This window comes from Meriones unguiculatus, chromosome 3 (genome assembly GCF_030254825.1).
Source record: "Meriones unguiculatus strain TT.TT164.6M chromosome 3, Bangor_MerUng_6.1, whole genome shotgun sequence".
Lineage (NCBI taxonomy): Eukaryota > Metazoa > Chordata > Mammalia > Rodentia > Muridae > Meriones > Meriones unguiculatus.
In genome coordinates this window covers 22,050,414-22,071,102 of record NC_083351.1, presented here as the reverse complement: position 1 = coordinate 22,071,102, position 20,689 = coordinate 22,050,414, and the positions used below count along the sequence as shown (strand labels likewise).

Here is a 20,689-nt window from a genome sequence, read left to right as displayed (position 1 = left end):
ACAGTCACTGCCCTGAGCCAGAGGAGGAAGGAGAGGCAGTCCTGCCAGAAAAGCTAATGAGAGCCGAATTCAGGGGTGTAACACACAAAATAGCTCTGGCTTTCTGTAGGACCATTACGGCTGCCGATATGGACCTCACTGAGGGAGAGAAGCTTGATAAAAAGTCTCATTTCAGGCTCAGTGGTGGAGCATCATCTGGCATGTGCCAGGCCCTGGGTCTAGTCCTCGGAATAGCTGGGGGAGTGTGGGGACTATTCTGGTCACACACCTCTCTCTCTTCCTTCCTTCCTTCGTTTTGTTTTTGTAAGATTGATTGATTATCAATATAGTGTTCTGCCTGCATGTACACCTGCAGGCCAGAAGAGGGCAGCAGATCTCATTATAGATGGTGAGCCACCTTGTAGTTGCTGGGAATTTAACTCGGGAGCTTTGGAAGAGCAGGCAGTGCCCTTAATCTCTGAGCCACCTCTCCAGTCCTGCTGGACTCACTCTGTAGACCAGGCTGGCCTTGAACTCACAGAGTTCTCCTGCCTCTGCCTCCCGAGTGCCCAGCTCTCTCCCACACTTCCTCCTGGCAAACCCAGCTGAGGGCTGTGTCTGGAATCAGACCTTGGACGAGCAGGACATGCAGAGAAGCAGAGAATGTGGCTTAGGCAGAGAATGGCCAGCCCCTGGCTGCTCTTCTCTTCTTAATTTCAGCTTTGTGGATACCCTTGCTTTTGAAAGCACCCTCTGTGTCTGGCTGAGAAAACCTTCATCTTATCCTTCCAGGCCCAGACTACCCTGCGCATGGGTAGTCCCGGGAGGGACCACTCCCAACCCTGGGCCCCTGCGTGTCAATACTATCGCTATATTGCTCAGGCCTATGATCAGGCGTTACTCTCTGTGCAAGCTTGTATTTCCAGGTGAAGGTTCTGGCATCTTCTTCTCAATGAGCTTCTTAGAGACCTGGGCCAATAAAGCCATTTGCTCTGAGACAGACTCAGCACAGACCAAATGTTGATGTGTGCCAAGGGACTGAGTCCCGTGACCTTGCTCGCCGAATGCCACCTGGTAGATGCAGTGTGTGTGTATGTGTGTGTGTGTGCCTGTGTCAGTCTGGGTCCACTGGAACCCAGTGGGTAGTCTGAGCCTGGCATGTAGCCAGTATAATATGTTGCCTGAATTGGTCTAGATAGCATGATCCATCCATCCATCCATTCTTCCTCCATTCAACAAATACCTTTTATTTTGTATTATCCTGTGTGTGTCTCTCTGTGTGTACACAATACGTGTGTACAGGCGCTGTGGCATGTGTGCCCCAGATTGTGTGTGGAAGTCAGAAGAGACAAACTGTGCGGAGTTGGTTCTCTTCTCCCACCTTTACATGGGTTCTGGGATTGAATTCAGTAGCCACCCTTGCTCAGCAAAGCATCCTTACTGGCGAAGACCATCTAACAAAAATTTCTGTTTCATGCAAGGCCAGTGGTGTTAGTTTCTGAGGGCAAAACATTGAAGAAGTCAAACAGTCTCTTCCCTCCTGGGGCCTCCGTTCTAGTGGAGGAAGCAGAAAAGGTGGGAATTACAAAGAACACTGTTGGGTTGTTGTTTATTTGTTTGTTGAGATTTTAATTTGTTCACTTATCTATCCATCTATTTATTTATTTATTTATTGTGAGGTAGGGTTTCTCCGTGCAGCCCTGGCTGTCCTGGGACTCACTCTGCAGGCCAGGCTGGTCTTGAGGGCATAGATCTGCCTGCCTCTGACTCCCTGGTGCTGGGATTACAGGCCACCATGCCCAGCTCAAATTTGTTTTATTTAATTATGTGTCTGTAGGTCTATGTGTGAGTACACGTGTCTGAGGAGACCAGAAGGTGGGGGGAGGGGCCCTCAGGAGCTGTAGTTACAGGCAGTTGTGAGCTGCCTAATGTGAGAGCTGGGAAGCCAGCTCCAGCAACCCCCACTCCCCCCTTAACTGCTGGACCATCAGCCCAGCCCCAAACAAACCCTAATGTTTCCTACCGTGCCTCCTGCTGTGTGGAGGATAATCCAGGTGATGGACACAGTGGAAGTATGGACCCTTGGGTCATCTCTAAGGAGATGGCGTGTGAGCCGAGCTCTGAAGGACAGCAGACGCTGAAGAGGGTGAGGGTGATCTAGGCATACACAGCAGCAAGGACAAAGGTTTCTGAGACTTAGTAGGGATTCAGTTTTTCACCTAAGGAGCTAAGTGGGAGCTGTCAGGAGTTAAGGATGCAGCCTTGGGGACACCCCTGCCAGTTCCTGGACGAGGGGGCTGGAGAGGAAGAGGCAGCCCCTGCCAAGGCTGCCCAAGCTGCCTGTTGCCTAGCACCTTGGGTAAACAGCAGGCTGGCAGGCCTTGCCCTTGCTCCCCTTCCTTCTGTCTGACTGGCAACAGCTGTCCAGCAAGCAGCCGGGGGCTGTGCCAACATCCTCCCCTGGAATATTTTAGGGGTAAGTCAGAAAATGACCAGCAGCCTCCAAAACTCTTTTTCTCCCATATACCTTACATGGGTATATTGGGTTGCTCTGGGGTTGGGCTCACTCCCCTTGCACTCAGCTACACAGCCACAGGAGGCACCCTCACCCAGGGCACAGGCACAGTCACACACCTACCCCTAACCCTCAGCTGCCACACTGGCACAGGTCGGCCCAGTCAGGCTCACACGCACACGTGGCTACACACCTGTTCCACGGTCGCTGCAGCCAGCGCCTATTTCCCCTCAAGTCGCCCACAACTGGCACAGCCACCCTGCTCTCCAGTCGGCACTTCCACACGCCCTCACAGACCAGGAGCAGGAGTCCCACTGCGGATATAACCCTACATCCATCCAACACGCAGAACCTTGTGCCGTGGGCACAAGGCACAAGCTACCCAGCCAACACACTGGCATCATTTCTCCTTCTCCATCCTCATCCTCTGCTCTAGGATCTGATTAAACGCTGTCCAGCCTTCCGGCCTGGGCCCGCTGGGCGCACGGCATTCTTCTGCAATGGAATCAAAGCCCTCCTCCCTGACACAGGGACTAAGTGGAAAAAAATAATCAGAGCAAGAATGTCTGGGGCCCAGGTCTGGGAAGGGGCCCAGCAGCCCTAACTGGGGGATGGGGAGAGTGACTTCAGTGTGGAAGTCTGACCCGGACATCAGAGGGCCCAGGACTTAAGGGCAGGAATATATATGCCTTAAAACACAACAGAGTAGGAGCGACAAGTGCAGAGGACCCCAAGAAACCTCCCAGGGTGAGGGGAGGAGACCTTAAACAGACTCCACTCTAAGACCCTAAGTCTTTCTGGAGTTTTTCCTCAGCCCTCCTCTAATCTCAGCAGTGGCCCCCAGCTGTCCCCAGACGCGTGGGGTGTGCCGGGTAACTCCCCCCCCTCCTTCTCCAGCAGGCGCCCTGCCCCACCCCTTCACGACAGCTGCGGGACACCAAGAGGAGAAGGGCCGGGCTCCAAGCCCTTGCGCGGGTGGGGTTCGCAGGGCGCCGCCACGAGGGGCGCTGGGGCTCGCTGGGTACCCCCACCACTAAACCCTCCTCCCGCCCGGGGACCTGCTCCCCAGGGACTGCACTGCCCCCTCCTCTCCTCACCACGCGACCCGGGTCAGAAGGAAAGGTGGAGAGATGGAAGGAAGGTTCGGGAAGCGCCGCCGGGCCGCCCCCAGGTCCCACCCCACCCCACCCCACCCCCACCGCTCCCACCCTCTCCCCGCCCCCAGGGCCGCTGGGCCCGCGCCCTCCTCCCGCCCGGCGAGCATCTGGGCCAAGTGGGCGCGTCCCTCCCGGGCCCAGCCGGGATCTGGTGTCCGCTGCAGCTGGCAGTGCGGCGGGCGCGGGCACCGGCACAGCCGCCGGCGGGGCCGGCTATTAATAACGCTCCGGGCGAGCCCGGGGTCGCGCAGCCATGGCCAGCCCGGAGCCCCTGCGCGGCGGGGACGGCGCCCGGGCCGCGAGGTAGGATCCTCCAGGGCCCGTGTCGCCGCCTGGTAGGACAGGGGGTGCTGGGTGGGCTCCCACCGTCTACACGCGGCCCCTTCCTCCTGGCTGTGGGTAGTGGTCCGGCCCGGGTGTGGCCCGGGGCGGAGCCACCGGGGAAAGGGAGATGGGAGGCCCCGACTTGGGGACCTGACGCCTCTGGTGGTCTGGGTTTCTCCTTCCACGGGTGGTGTGAGAACTAACTAATCCTTGCAGGCTAGCGATCCAACCGGCCAAAGTTAGCGTCCAAGTTTTCTTTTTCTAGCCTCATTTTCCCCTTATTTCTCATCCGCCTGTTCGCGGGGCTGGGGGAGAAACCGTTGGAGAATTCACTGCGTTTGAGCCACTTGGTGCAGGGCTGGGCACCCGCCAGCTTGAAGTTGAGCGTGTTCAGTCAGCTTGCTCTCCCTGGTGTGGCTCGGGTGGAGGCTTAGAGAGGGGCTCTTCTCCTAGCCCAGCCCGGGGCCATGGCTGGGCCCAGCAGCTGCCCGCCCTGTAACCTTGCTGCCGGTGATTTGTGGAGACTGCTGCCCCACGTCACATCGTGACCCAGGGACTTCTCGGTGTATCAGCTTGTGGGACTACTTCCTGTCTACTCGGTTGTCGCACGAGAAGACAAAAAGCTAAGCTGGGTCTTAACACGGTTTGCCTGTATTCCCTACACACCTGCTAAGAAGCTCGGAGCCAGGCGCGAGCTTACTGTTTGTATGATGTCACACACATGTCCAGTCATGTCTGATGGGCAGCGTTAAGGAGTTGTCCAAGTCCTCTGGAGACAGGGACAGAGTGGCAGAGGCACTGGGGTCAGGGGCCCTGGCTGAGCACCGTCCCTCTCTGCTTGGCCTCCTGTAACCTGCTGCTTTGCCAGCTCAGTAGAGAGGCAGCTAGCTGAGGAAAACATCTGGCACTCAGGGTGGCCTGTCCACTCGGAAATCAGGAGGCCTGGGTTATACACCGCGGACCTGTAACTTGACCTTGGGCAAACTTCCCCTTGGAGCTCAGTTGGCTTCTTCTTGCCTTCCAAGGGCCCCACACTCGGGTACAGACAAGTAGCCTCATCCCCAGGATGAACTCTCATCCACGGACACAGGCACGTTTGTACCTTGAAGCCACTGCTCTTGAGACGTTTGCTAAGTAGACAGATTTTGTTTGGCTTTGGTTTTTGGTTTTTCGATAAAGGGTTTCTCTGAGTAGCCCTGGCTGTCCTGGAATTCACTATGTAGACCAGGCTGGCCTTGAACTCACTGAAATCCACCTGCCTCCGCCACCCAAGTGCTGGGAATAAATATGTGCCCTACCTCTACCACGGCAGGGTAATGGATTTTTCTTCATCTTCTTCTTTTTTTTTTTTCCTGGCTGGGAAACGACCTAGTACTTCCTGCATGCTAGGCAAGTGTCCCTTCAGTCTCAACCCCAACCCTAGAAAGGCGTTCTGACTATGATGTTCCGAAGATTTGTTTAGGCCTATGCTAAAAGGACTAGGCACCCTGATCTTCCGAGGGCTCCTGCCACTTACAGTGACGGAGCCGCAGGTGAGTCTTCTGCTCTCCGAGCCTCGGCTTGCTAGGCTCTGCGCTGGCGTAAGAGATGAGCAGCCTCCAAGTGAGTATTCGTGCAAGTGCTTAGAATAGTGCCTTGGACATGGTTAAGTCATTCTGAGGCTGTCAGCTGGGAAAGTGGGGACTCTGGCAGAACTGGGGAGGTGGAGGCGGCATGAGCAGGTGCTCTTTCCTGGAGCTGGGAATTTTACCTTCTCTGGGAGCCCTGGTACTCAGGAAATTGCCTTTTATTTTTCCATCCAGATCCTTCAGTTATTGCGGGCTCCGAGTAGGAGGTGTGAAAAGTTGTCACACCTTCTGGACTGTCAGGCACTGGGTGGGTGGTGGGAGTAATATGAGCTGAGGCTAAACTCGGTGTGGTGGGGCCACGTCTTGAAGACTCTGAAAGCTGGGCATGGGGACACGTGCCTGTAGTCTCAGCGCTTTGGGAGGCTGAGATTGTTAAGTGGTGCAGGCCTGGGACTGGAGAGATGATGGCTCAGCTCTTAGGGGCACTTGTTGCTCTTGCAGAGGACCTGGATTGGGTTCCCAGCACCCACATGGTGGTTTGCAACCATTCCTAACTCCAGTCCCAGGGGAGCTGATGCCTTCTTTAACCTCTGAGGGCAGCAGGCATGCGGTGGTACACATGCACTCGGCAAAAGATCCATACATATAAGATAAGAAAATTTTAAAAGAGAGTACAGAGCTGAGCGGTGGTGGTGCACACCTTTAATCCCAGCACTTGGGAGGCAGAGGCAGGTGGATCTCTATGAGTTCGAGGCCAGCCTGGTCTACAGAATGAGTTCCAGGATGGTATAGAGAGAAACCCTGTCTGGAACAACAACAAATGAAAAAACAAAACAAGAAAGAAGGCTAGTAGAAAATAGAGTAAACAGATCGTGGCTTGGTTTAGGGGCCTGACAGTGGGATGGAAAAGGCTGGACAGGACTGAAGACCTCCTGTGGTAAAGGTCAGTTTTCAGGGAGGGGGCTAAATGGAGCAGGAAACCAGCTGAACTGTGATCAAGACTGACAATCTGAGTTCCACCCCAGAACCCACATGCAAGGAGACAGCTGCCTCTCACAAGCTGGTCTCTGACCTCTACATTTGTGCTAATGGCACACACACCTCCCTCCCAACACACACACACACATATCTATACATTAAATAAAATGTAAAAAATTTGAAATAAATGTAAAAAAAAATTTGAAATAAACATACATGCATGCAGGCAAAAGATCCATACATATAAAAATAAGTAAATATTTAAAAAGAGAGTACAGAGCTGAGTGGTGGCAGCACAGGCCTGTAATCTCAGCACTCAGGGAGGCAGAAGCAGGCAGATCTCTGAGTTCGAGGCCAGCCTGGTCTACAAAGTGAGTTCAGGACAGCCAAGGCCACACAGAGAAACCCTGTCTTGAAACCCCCCCAATATATATATATTTATATAAATTTGAAGCAAATCTCAGCAATAACCTCATTTGTCTGCTTTTTTTTTTTTAATACAAGGTCTCACAACATTGCCTGGCTGGCCTGGAACTTGCTATGTAGGGTAGACTGGCTTAGAACCTACCCAGAGGGCCCTGCTTCTGCACGGGTTTAAAGGCACCCACCATCATGCCCCACCCATTCGTTTTTTTCCTCCGATGATGTTTTTTAGTACCTCAAGCTCTGCTGCCCCCAGCTGTAGTTCTCATGAAGCTGGGGATATAGCGCAGTCAAAATGGTACCGGTTGGGTGCGGCAGCCCAAGTATAATTTCAGCCCTGGAAGGAGGAGACAGGAGTGTGTCCCCAGAGCAAGCTGGCTGGGAAGGGTAGCCGTATCGGTGAGCACTGGGTGTGATGGCGAGACCCTTCCCCAGCGCATAGGGGAGAAAAGCTACTCAGCAACATTCTCAACATTAGTGTTTGGAGTCCGTGTACATATGTGCGCGTGTACACACACGTATAGGAGTGCCCAGGGTGATTCTGAACTTTTCGCTGCAGAGGATGACCTTGAACTTCTGAACCTCCTGAGTGCTGGGACTATAGAGATAGAAATGCACTACCACACCTGGTTTTACGTACTGCTGGGGATCAAACCCTAAGCATCCTACGTGTCTCGTGAGCACTCGAGAATGGATAGCTCACCAGTTCCGCTACCCCAAGTCTCTGGGGTTCCCCGGTCTCTGCCCACTCAGTGCCAGGCTTACAGGTGTTACCACAGCACCTGGCTTTCCACGTGGGTGCCGGGGTGTAGGAAGCAAGCACCTTGCTGACTTCTCAGCCCCTTGGCATGTATGTGGGGAGGGGTGCACGGGGCCAGAAGAGGGCACCATCCCCTTGGACGGGAGTTGCAAGCCACCATCTGGGTGCTGGGAACCAAACTCTGGTCCTTTGCAAGAGCAGCCAGTGTTCTTAACCACTAAGCCATCTCCCCAGCCCCCACCCCTCACCCCTTTAATATGTGCTTACTTATTTGGGGGGTATATGTGTGTACTCCTAGGACAATTGTAGAAATCAGTTCTTCACATTTGGATGCCAGCAGTTGACTCAGTTTACCAGACTTGGTGGCAAGTGCCTTTATCTGCTGAGCTACTCACTGAACCCCCTTTTTTGTGGGGGAGTGGCAGATTCTCATGAAACCCGGCTGGCCTCAAATTCTAAGTATCCGAGGCTGGCCTTGAACTCCTGACCCGCCGGCTGCCACCTCTCAGGTGCTGGGATTACAGGCGTGCACTGTCACGCTTGTCTTTCCTTAGACAGTCTCTCTAAGTAGTCCCCATTGCCCTTGAATGCATCCTGTAGAACCCTGGAACACCCCACTATGCCTGAGCGAGCGAGCGAGCTTCCTGCCCCTGAAACCACGGGAGCAGAGATTAGCCAGGTTTGCTGCGGTGTCAGGAAATGCAGACAGTGGGCTGTGTGTGGAAGAGGAGATTGGTGAGGGGTGCGGGTGGGGTAGGTGAGAGAACCTGCTGCAGCCAGCCCTGAGGTGGAGGCCCTGCTGACCCAGCAGTGGGGCATGGGCGACCCTTTCACTCTCCGTCCTCTCTCTCGCAGGGAGCCCCACACCAAGGTCAGCTTTCCTCTTCAGGACTCCAAATCCCCAAAGGAGGCCAAGGCCTTGAACCCGGGGGCCACTCTGTCTCTGGAAGGGACTGTGGACCTGGAGGACATTCTCTATCTGGGAGACTCAGGGGACTTGGAAGAGGGCCTTTACGAGGAAGAGTCTGAGAGGCCAGAGGAGACACTGTTTATCGAAGAAGAATCGAGGCAGCCAGAGGACCTGGAAGAGCCCGTCAGCCCAGGGCAGACCCTGTCTGTGGGGGAGCCTGCGAGGCCAGACGAGGAGGTCCAGCTTTCGGGGGAGCCTGTGGAGCCAGCTGGGAGCCCAGGCCCGGAGCAGACTGCTGGTGAGGGAGAGGCGGTGGCCAGGGGCCTGGAGGACAGCCTTCCAGCCCCCCCGGCTGCCGGCGCCGAGAAGAACCTCAGCCTGGAGGAGAACCTCAGCCTGGAGGACCTGGAGCTGCTGGAAAGCCGCTTCCAGCAGTGCGTGCAAGCCGTGTCCCAGCTGGAGGACGAGAGGGACCAGCTCATCCACGAGCTCGTGCTGCTCAGGGAGCCGGCCCTGCGCGAGGTGCAGCGGGTCCACCAGGACATCCTGGCTGCCTACAAGCTGCACGCCCAGGCCGAGCTGGAGAGGGACGGGCTCCGGGAGGAGATCCGCTTGGTGAAGCAGAGACTGTTCAAGGTGACCAAGGAGTGCGTGGCCTACCAGTACCAGCTGGAGTGCCGCCAGCAGGACGTGGCTCAGTTCGCCGACTGCAGGGAAGCGCTCGCGGCTCGGGCAGCCCAGCTCTCGGGAGAGCTGACCCAGCTCCGAGACGCCTACCACAAGCAGAAGGAGCAGTTGCAGCAACAGTTGGAAGCGCCCCCGGCCCAGAGCGACGGGCACTTTCTCCAGGAGAGCCGGCGGCTGTCGACACAGTTCGAAAATCTCATGGCCGAAAGCCGCCAGGGCCTGGAAGACGAGTACGAGCCCCAGCTGCTGCGGCTCCTGGAGAGGAAAGAGGCGGGGACCAAGGCTCTGCAGGACACCCAGGCCGAGATCCAGGAGATGAAGGAGGCTCTGAGGCCCCTGCAAGCGGAGGCCCGGCAGCTCCACCTTCAGAACAGGAATCTGGAGGACCAGATCACGCTCGTGAGGCAAAAGCGCGATGAGGAGGTTCAACAGTACAGGGTAGGCCCGTTGGCTGTAGGAGGGACAGAGTTTTACTAGGTAGTTCAGGTTGGCTTGGAGACCTTGAGAAGCTTGAGACCGTCCCTGCCTCAGCCTTCTGAGTGCCGGGATTACAGGCGTGTGCCACCACACCGGGTGGGCAGAGGTGACGTCTTTTGAGCTGAAAGAAGTCTGATGTCCTTTTCTTTCTCCTTCTGACACAGGGTTTCTCTGTGTAGCCCTGGCTGTCCTGGAACTCGCTCTATAGACCAGGCTGGCCTCGAACTCACAGATCCATCTGCCTCTGCCTCCTGAGGGTTGGGATTTAAGGTGTGTGCCACCAGGCCCAGATAGGTCTAATGTCTTTGGGGCTAGGGCTTACCATGTAGGATGAGAGAAGAAAAACCCTGTTCTTTGGGCCCACCCACTCATTCTTTTTATTATTAATTACTTTATTTATTCTTCTCACACACAGCATATCCCAACTGCAGCCCCCCTCCGCTCCTCCCAGTCCATCCCCCAGCTCCTCCTCATTCTTTTCTCTGTTCTTTATTAATTTCATTTGGCTAGGCCAGGGTTAGGATTTGGCAGGTATTTTTACTCTTGGTTTACACAGCTCTGTGCGTGTGTGTGTTGAGAATTGAACCCAGGGTCTCATACTTTTTAGGCAAGTACTTTACCATTGAACCATAAACCATATCCCCAGCCCTTTTAAAAAATTTTTTACGATGCAATTTTTATTTCATGTGAATGGGTGTTTTGCCTGCGTGTATGTGTGTGCTGTGTGCAGTGCCCAGGGAAGCCAGCAGAGGGTAGCAGATCCCCTGGAACTGGAGTTACAGATGATCGTGAGGCACCATGAGGCTGCTGGGAACTAAACTCAGGTCCTCCTCCAAGAACAGCCGGTGCTCTTAGCCCCGGAGCCTTACGCCAGCCTCCTGACAGTCATTTTCACTCTTGGTTTACATGGCTCTGTGCATGTCTGTGAGGTGGGGGTTCTGGGAATTGAGCCCAGAACTTCACAGGTGCTCCTCAATCTCTTTTACCCAGTAGCTTTATCCATCGTCTTCTTTTGACCTGAGACTGGGCCTAAGTTGTCTAGGCTGGTCTTGACCTCACCCAGTAGCTCAGGCAAGCCTTGAATCTGAGCTCTTCCTGCATCGGCCTCCCACGTAGCTGGGGTTCCTGGCCTGTGCCACCAGAGTGAAATGGCTGCCATACCTGGCTTGGAATATTTTTTTTTTCTAGACATCAAGACTGAGGTTCAGTGAGGTAGTTTGAACTTGGGCCTGGCCAGCCCTAAGCGTTTCAGGGCTCCTCCCGTGGACTCCTTTTCTAATTCTAACCGAGCAGTGTGAATCATGCTTGGCTAGAGAGAGAGCAATGCGTTCATTCCCTCCTCTGCCGGCCACATTCACCCTCCAGTTCCAACCAATATATCCAGCCTCTACCTTAAAGCTGTCCAGGGTTTGGAATGGAATCTCTCTGCATTTTCCTTTTTAGTCCATGTCACCATATCCCTTGTATTTGAGTTATTTCTGATTAAGTGTGAGGCAGTTCTAACCCCTTTTTAGAACAGAGTAGGATATAAATACTGAGTGAATAAACAATTACGCGTGCTGCCACACAGACCGGCCGTGCGGAAGGTAGGGCTCTCCTTACATCTCCTCTTAGCCACTCGGCTCAGGGGACACATCAGGCAAATGTTCAGTATTGCTAGGCACACTGAGGAAAACCTGCATACGGGGCCTTTTACAGCCAGGTTTTATTTGATTTGCAGGCAGGGTCTCAAGTAGCCCAGGCTGGCTTCAAACTTAAATGCGACCAGGAACTCCTGATACCTCTGTCTACCACCTGTGTGCAGACTTCTAACTCACCATTCTCCTGCCTCAGCCTCCCAAAGCCTGTGAGTATAGCCATGCACCATCATGTCTAACTTGGTATTTTTGCTTTTTGAAACATATATTTCCTTGGATGAACTTAGAATTGTATGTCTTCCCTCAAGAGAAGTCTTGAAAATGGTTGCTGAGTTTCTTACTATAGTATTTATGATTAAAAAAAAAGATGTTTTTTAATGTATATGAGTGCTCTATCTGCATGTAAACCTACATGCCAGAAAAGGGCATCAGATCATGTTACAGATGGTTGTGAGCCACCATGTGGTTACCAGGAATTGAACTCAGGACCTCTGGAAGAGCACTAACTACTGAGCCATCTCCTCAGCCCTTATGACTCTTTAAAATTTTTTTATTTTTTATTTTATTTTTGAGACAATAAGAAAATTGTGTGTGGCCTTGGCTGTCCTGGAACTAGCTCTGTACACCAGGCTGGCCTGGAACTCAGAGTTCCACCTGCGTCTAACTCCAAGTGCTGAGATTAACGCATGCCCTACCACTGCCAAGCTTAAGATTTTATTTTAAATTATGTGCATTGTTTGGGTAAGTGCACATGAGCGCCAGTGCCCTGAGGCTAGAGGCATGTGATCCCTTGGCGCTGGGTTCACAGGCAGTTGAAAGCTGCCTGATGTAGGTACTGGGAAGTAAATCCAGATCCTCTGCAAAAGCCTTCTGGCCCTATGCATGTTTTTTGTTTGTTTGATTTTTGGAGACAGGGCTTCTCTATGTAGCCCTGGCTGTCCTAGGCTCACTTTGTAGCCCAGGCTGGCCTTGGAACTCACAGAGATCTGCCTGCCTCTGCCTCTCTGAGTGCTGGGATTATAGGTGTGTGCCACCACAGGAGGCTATATATGACATTTCTGAGACAGGACCTCACTATAGAGTTTGAAGCTTGCTGGCTTCTCCTCCCTCAGCTTCCTAAGTGCTGAGGTTTCAAGGCCTATGTCACCATGCCTGGCTCCAATTTTTTTTTTTTTTTAGGCCTCCTAAATGGTGCTTGTTTGCCAACAACTCTATTTCATTCTGGTTACTTTTCAAGGGTACTGGAATTTCTTAGGTTGTGCCTGCTCTCTCAATGTCAGTTTGGGGATGATATTACCACCTTCATCATCCATCCATTCACAGTCTCTAAGTGTCTAGTAGACTAAGGTGCTGGCAAGAAAGACAAAGTTGCTGTCTGGGAGGGATGCCAGACAGCACAAGCATAAAATCTAAACATCACTGATGTTAAAGAAGCCTCTCGAGGTCCTTCCCTCAGGAGCCCAGCGGTGAGTGCTTGCTCAGCGTGCACAAGGCCCTGGGTCTGACCTCCTGCACTACACACACAACGAGAAAAAAAAAAAAAATGAGGACTGACACCATGGCATGCGCCTTTAATACCAGCACTCAGGACGCAAAGGCAAGTGGATCTCTGGATTCGAGGTCAGCCTGGTCTGTGTAGTGAACTCCAAGCCAAAAAAAGAAAGAAAAGAAAAGAAAAAGGTTGCTCGGTTTGATGCCTAAATGTGAAAGTCTTAGACGCAGTGAAATCGTGACCGTGCATCATCGATGCGCCAGGCAGCAGAGTGGCCCCAGGAGCTGGCCCCTGTGGATGACATAGCAGGTGCAGGTGCACTCACTCCTGCCTGGGGAACCGAGGGGGACTGCGGAGGGGCAGCAGCAGCTGAAATGTGCTAGAAAGTCCTCTGTGGAGTTCACTGACTTTATACCTCTGCGAGGTCTGTTTGCCCAGCGCCCTGCAGCTCCGGAGCTGCTGGCATGAGGGAACCCTGAGCCACGCAGAGCGCGCTGCCCACGCCCAGCTGGGCCTTGAATGAGTCCACTGAGCGGCTAGGTAAACGTGTTCCCGGCAGAGGGGACAGCTCGCGCGAGAGCTCAGCGTGGCTGAGCTGTAAGGAATGGCAGACGGATGGGGCTGTCGTGGGAGGTGCGATTTTACGTCGGTGGCTTTTTCTGTGTGTAGGGAGGTTCACCTGCACACACAGGGACGCTAGGGTGACCTGTCCTGCCGTGAGAGGTCTCTTAGTGAGTACGGAGCTGTGCTAGTACCCAGCTTACTTCTCTCGTCCCTCAGAAGTGTGTGGTTACATCTGAGCTTGTTATGAAGTTTCTGGAGATTTGAACTCATGCCTTCATGCTTCTGCACCAATCGCTCAACTGATGAGCCATCCTCCTCACTACCTTCCCCCTACTCCAACTACTCTAAAAAGAATTCTTTGATGATTTTTATACGTAAATGTATATGTATAAAAATCCCCACTCGTTTCTTTCCCTCAGCTCTGCCAAGCTCTCCCTCCCTCTTTCCAACCAGCCCCCTCACATTCATTTTGTTTTTGTGTCTATCTGACTGGCAGTGAGGTCACCCTCTAACTGCAGAGGGCCAGGGCACTTCACTTGGGCCTTCTGGGGTTTCACAGAGAAGTCAGACGAGTCTGCGTCTAAGGAAAGTAGCAGAGTGATGAGGACTGTGAGCTTGGAACCCTCTCAGGTAAAACGAGATCAGCCCTCATTTGAACCTGGAGGCCAAGAGGCAGAGGGAATGGGGTTTCCCGGGGTCGGAGAGCTATCTGGAGGCCGAGACAGCTGGCTGCTCTTGCAGAGGTCACGCCCAATCCACACCTCCCTGCTCCAAGGGATCCAAGTCCTCTTCTGACCTCCCAGGCACTGCACACACGTGATATACGTGTGTATATACACTGAGGTACAGATGGGTTTATAGTATTTTTAAAAAATGGAATTGCTGGTCACTTTTCAGATTTGCACAGAACAAGCTAGTTATCATTTGTAAAGCTCTTGCCAGGTATGTGCACAGCTGTATGCTATATTTTGAGACAGGGTCTCTCTGTATAGTCTGACTATCCTGGAACTGTGTAGACCAGGCTGACCTTGAACTCAGAGATCAGCCTGCCTGTCTCCCGAGCGCTGGGATTAAAGGTGTGAGCTACCACCGCCACCACCACTCAGCTACATTCCTTCTTCCCTTTCCCCTTTCCCTTTCCCTTCCTTTCCTTCCTTCATTACCAGCCTCTACTACCTCACATCTCAGTTTGCATCCTTTAGTGGCGGAGGCTCAAAGAGCCTGTCATCACGTAGACCATACATAGATGAAAAAAAAAAAAAAGATTTCTGAGACAAGGTAGATAGGCACAGCAGTAGGAGTGAGGGGTTTTCTGAGAATGTTGAGAGCCCACCAGAGACTCAGACATAATTAAAAAAGATGAAAGTAACATAAGGCCACCCAGCACTGCCTGCTAGCCCAGTGAGCCACTTTCCCATAATCCCATGCACAGGCATTGTCCAGCTCTCCTTTCCCTTTCCTTATTTAACTGTTGCCATTTTCCTTTTGAAGCAGACTTGTTTATTTATTTTATCTTGCTTTGTAGACCAGGCCAGCCTCAAACTCCAGAGTACTGGGATTACAGGCATACGCTACTGCACCTGGCTTAGTCTCTTGATTTTGTAAAAAATTATTTCTATTAATTACGACTGTGTAAGTCTGAGGGGTGCAGGTGCCCACAGAGGTCAGTCATTGGAACTTTAGGAGCTGGAGTTACCAGCAGTTTTGAGTTGGCGCACATGAGTGCTGGGAATTGAACTCAGATTCCCTGCAAGAGCACTGTGTGCTTTTTAAAATTTAAATTTCCTGTGTATGGGTGCTTTGCCTGTATGTCTGTGTACCACATGCATGCATGGCACAAGGAAGCCAGAAGGTAGTATCAGATCCTTTGGAACTGAAGTTACAGAGGCTTATGAGCCAACATGTGGGTCATAGGAATCGAACCTGGGTCTTAGAGAGCATCAAGTGCTCTTAAACATTGAGCCATCTTAATTGTTTAAGGGGTGATGGTGCCACATGCCTTTAATCCCAGCTCTCAGGAGGCAGGGGCAGGTGGATCTCTTGAGTTCCTGGCCAGCCTGGTCTACAGAGTACCAGGACAGCCAGGAATACAGAGTAACCCTGTCTCAAAAACAAACCCAAACAAACCACAACCAAAACAAACACAGAAAACCCAAAACCCCAAAACAAAATCAACTAACCAACCAACCATTGATCCATCTCTCCAGTCACTCAACTCCCCTACCCCTTCTCTTAACAACAGGGTCTACTTAGCCTTGGCTGGCCAGGAATTCCCTCTGTGGCTCAGGTGACTTCTTTCCCCTGACGGTGGCTACTCCACCCAGCTCTTTGAGATGGTCTTTGTCACGGGCCTGGTGGTGGTGGAGTCACTGACAGCCAGACTGGCCCCCAGGTACCTGCCTGTCTCTGCCACCCCAGCACTGGAGTACAGGCAAGCATCATCATGCTGTGCTAACGTACCGTCCAGCACCACCCCACCCCCACCCATGTACTTTTGGCCCTTACCAAAACTGGGGCAGTGAAGCCTCCCTTCCGGTGCCACATTCTTTGGCAGGAAGGCCACATCTTTTGTGGTCCCCGGGCAGGGCCGGACACTAAAAAAAGATTTTTAGACAATGTTGGTTAAAGGTGATCCTCAACCTCAGAGCCTGATGTGCCTCAGGACCTTATCAAAGCTGACTCAGATCAGAAAGTCCTCTAATAATAGCACGCACCCAGGACAGATTCTCAGTATCTCCCAGCTGCCCTCTACAGTCGGCCTCCCTACACCAACATCCCTGTCCCCGATGGCCCAACCCTTTTGAGACAAGGTCACATACAGCCCAGGCGGGCCTCTACCTCCAAAATGCATGGCACAGTGTAAGCTGTGCTGGGTTCAAACCCAGGGCTTTGTGAAGAAAGGCAGTTTGCTAACTGAGCTGCACCCCAGCTTTCCCACCCCACCCTCAAGGATCTGATCCAGACAGGCAGACTGCCTGCCTTCATTACCTGAAGACTCCAGGCAGAATTCAACCAGCATACTCAGCACCACACACAAGCTGTTATCCTACACTTTCTATTTTAAAAAAAAAAGGCAGTGGTTTATGCAGTCCAGGCTGGCTCAAAGTTATGTTTCCGCCTTCAGACTGCTCATACGTACCAATATGACTAACCCTTAAAATGTCTCTCCTTTCTTTGCTGGATCATTAGTGTAGGCACGTGCTCTAGCCCCTCTATTCAGGGCTGACATTGGTTCTGGTCATGAAGTGATTTTTAAACCTTAAAGAATCTTAATTTATGAAGTGTAATCAGATCCTTCTTAAAAAGCATCTTCCAGCCCATATAAAGTTAAAAAAAAAATCTTAATATGCTCCTAAAGGAGAAAGTGGTGAACGATGAGACATGTCAGCAACTGATACAGCACTAAGTTTTATTCATTTTTTAAGATTTACTTAATGTATGAGTGCTCTGGCTGCATGTACACCTGTATGCTAGTAGAGAGCATCAGACCACAGTATAAATGGTTGTCAGCCACCATGTGGTTGCTGGGAATCAAACTCAGGACCTCTGGAAGAACAGCCAGTGCTCTTAACTGCTGAGCCCTCTCTCTAGCCCAATATAGCACCAAGTTAATGCCAGACACTAAACCCCTGAATATAGCTTATTTTTTAAAAAAAAGATTTACTCATTTTATGTAGCTTGCCTGCATGTATATATGTGCCATATATATGTATATAATTGGTACCCACAGAGCAGAGAAGAGGGCATGAAATCACCCAGAACTGGAGCCTAGAATTAGTTAGCAAAGGTTGTGAATCACCATGTGGGAGCTGGGAATCAAACCTGGGTCCTCTGCAAGAACAAGTGCTCCTAACAGCGGATCCATCTCTCCACTCACCTTTTCACTCTTGTCTAGATTAAGTATTCAAGTGACCCCCTCTCCTCTGTCTCCTGAGTGCTGGGGTTAAAGGTGCATGACACTAATGCCCAGAGTTTTTTCAGAAAATGTCACCATTTTCAAAGTTGTGTCACTTTGCCAAAATACCTGTTGGAACTTGTTTCTTAACCTTTCTTATGAAGGTAATACCAATCTCAATATTGCTACAAATATTCAGTGATACAGGGTGGGCATAGTGGTCTATGTCTTATAATCCCAGCACTCAGGAGGCAGAGGCAGGTGGATTTCTGTGAATTCAAGGCCAGCCTGGTCTACAAAGCAAGTCTTGGACAGCCAAGACTACACAGAGAAACCCTGTGGAGTATGTGTATGGGGAAACAAACCAAATCAAGCAAAACAAAACAAACCCAAACAAAACATAATGTGCAAATGCTATGTATAGCAGATGTCAGGGGTTGTTTGGCTCACAAATGTTTGGCCATCTTGTGCAGGAGCAGCTGGAGGAGATGGAGGAGAGACAAAGGCAGTTACGAAGCGGGGTGCAAGTCCAGCAACAGAAGAACAAGGAGCTGGAGCGGCTGAGGACAAACCTTGCTCAAGAGCTTTCCACATACAAGTCAGTGTTCTCTGCTTCCCAACTCTCATCTAAACTGTCTTGCCAGGAAGGTGGGAGGGCCCAGGGAGTTATTTCACCAAAGAAAACAAGTCACTTGGGGAAATGACTCTCAAATTGTGTCCACCCATGAACAGATGGAAAACAGCTCTCTCTCTTTAAAGGGCTATGCTACCCAAGAGTCTGGAACAGGCCGATGCACCTACTTCTCAGGCAGGTGGAGTCCAGGCACAATCCCCAGGTGATCTTTGTGGGTCAATGGCAGTGGCGTTTGCTCATTACTGCTTTCCTAACAACACTAATGCCTTACTCTGGAGGGTCTTACTGTCACCCTTGCTTGGGATCCTCTCACCTTGGTCTGCATAGAGTTACAGACATTTGCCTCTGCACCTGGTCACTTAATAACTTGCCCTCCTTAAATGTAGTTTCACTATGCAGCTGAGGCTGGCAAAACCAGCCTTAGCCTCTCAAGTGCTACCTCTAAATTTATCAAATAACAAATATCTGAAAGATGGTAGTACATGTCTCCAAGATACCTAAGATCAAGCAGAACTGATTTAGAATTTTCTGTTTGTTTTTGAGACAAGGCTTCTGCATAGCCTTGGCTGTCCTAGCCTCACTCTGTAGACCAGGCTGACCTCAAACTCAAAGATTCTCCCGCCTCTCCCCTGCTGAGGTTAAAGTCATTGCTACCATGCCTGGCTAAGAACTTTTATATTACAGATACACCATCTAGTGGCTGGAGATGACAGTGGTTAGGAACATTTGCTGAGGATACAGGTGTGGCTCCCAGCACCCACATGGCAGCTCACAATAGTCCAGAACTCCAGTTCTAGAGGATCTGATGCCTTTGTCTGGCCTCTACAGATACCCAACACAATCCAGCCTCTACATACAGTCTTCCCCTAACACTGGCATTCAAGTTTCTTTGGATAGCACAAAAGGCAATGCTATGATGAAGTTCAGACTAAGAGGCAAGAAGGCTGAGTTACCCACTTAAAAACCCGTTGAGGATATTTACACAGCCCAAACTACTCACTGCTTGGTCAATATAAAAAACCCACAAAGACTGTGGATTTATCCAGTAGTTAAAAAAACTAGGCTCTAAAACTTTATTTTTTTTTTTTCTCTCCTGAGACAGGGTTTCTGTGTAACCTTGGTATTCTGGACTTGCTTTGTAGACCAGGCTGTCCTTGAACTCTGAGATCTGCCTGCCTCTGCTTCCTGAGTGTTGGGATTACAGGCATGCGCCACTGTGCCCGGCTGAGCCTAGTATCTTTCACCCAAACCACTCAATCCCACCAGGAAGCTGAAGCAGGGCTATCACATTCAATCCTGCCTGGTTATAAACTTAGATTCCCAACTTAACCAAGCTACTAACCAAGCTAACTCAATAGTTCAGAGTGTTTGCTAGTCATGTTATATGGACAGCAAGTTCTAGATCCAGGAAGGAAGAAAACCCAACATGGGAGTTAATAACCTGCAATTGAGGACAATGATCTGAGGAACACCTTTGTATGACAGGAAAAAGATAGCAATTAATATACAAGAGGGTCAGAGCAGAAGATGCAGCTCAGTTGGTAGAGTGCATGTGTAGCAGGAATGAAGCCCTGGGTTCAAGATCCAGCACTGCGTAACTGGTCGTGCTAGTGCATGCCTTCAATCCCAGCACCCGTGAGATGGAGGCAGGAACAGGTTTGAGTTTCAGGCCATCCTTGGCCATAGAGTTCTAGGATATCCTAGGTTAAAGGAGACTGTTTTAGAAAGAAAAGACTGAAGGTAGACAGTTCAGCAGTTTAGATCACTTGTTTTTTTTCAGACAACCCAGGTTTGATTCCCAGAATCCATAGAGAGGCTCACAACCATTCATAGTTCCAGTTCTGGGGCACCTGACACCCTTTTCTGGCCTCCTCTGGAACCATGCACACACATGCAGGAAAACCACTCATCCATGTAAAAACAAAACCAAAAAAAACATTTGCTACTTTTGTAAAGGACCATAGTTCAGTTTCCATGACCCTCATCAGGTAGTTTATAACTCCGGTGAGTCCAGCTCCAGAAGTGGTTTTCTGGCTTCAAAAGACAGACACAGGCACATACAAAGTATTAAACAAAACAAAACCAAAAACAAAACAGAAGGGCTGGAGAAATGTTTCAGTGGTTAAGAGCACTAGCTACTTTTTGCAGAGGACCCAGGTTCAGCTCTCAGCACCCACATGACTGCTCAAAACAAAGTGTAACTCTACTTCTAATGGATCCAATGTCCTTTTCTGGCCAACATGGGCTTCCTGCACATACAAAATAAAACCAACACCAAAAATAAAATCTAATGACAAAGGAACACCAGGCACAATACTTGTGCAAAGTTAAGCTCAGTAAGAGTGAAAACTTTCTAGTCAAGCTATTACAATAACACACTGGTCTTGAACTTGTGGTTGTCCTCCTCAGCCTTCTGAGTACTCTAACTGTAGCTATGTCACCATTTCTGTCCACCTTACTCCTTCCTTCACCTCACTGTCGTTATCCTGTTTTGCAATTTATTTGCAAAATATCTGCCATTCAAATATTTGCTAGTGGAATGTCATTCCTAGTGCCATGAGAACCATATTGTAGCCAGACACGGCGGCACATAACTCTAGTCAACACTCTGGAGGCAGGTGGGTTAAAGGTCAACCTATTTTACAATCAGCTTCAGTCCAGCCAATGCCAAGTATTGAAATCAACCAAA

The 20,689-nt window shown here is 51.0% G+C and overlaps 1 protein-coding gene across 2 annotated transcripts in view; it reads left to right on the top strand.

Annotated features, from left to right (window-relative positions):
- Nucleotides 1–3,810: 3,810 nt before the first annotated feature.
- Sync (syncoilin, intermediate filament protein) overlaps nucleotides 3,811–20,689 on the top strand; it is a 19,094-nt gene continuing 2,215 nt past the window's right edge. Inside the window, exons 1-4 of one of the 2 annotated variants that reach the window (XM_021636331.2) lie at nucleotides 3,811–3,954; nucleotides 8,560–9,739; nucleotides 17,840–17,964; nucleotides 18,126–18,202. In XM_021636331.2, coding sequence (XP_021492006.1) covers nucleotides 3,905–3,954; nucleotides 8,560–9,739; nucleotides 17,840–17,964; nucleotides 18,126–18,202 — 1,432 coding nt within the window. In that variant the 5' untranslated portion in view covers nucleotides 3,811–3,904. The remainder of the gene's footprint in view (nucleotides 3,955–8,559; nucleotides 9,740–17,839; nucleotides 17,965–18,125; nucleotides 18,203–20,689) is intronic. The other variant, XM_060379491.1, reaches the window with a different exon arrangement.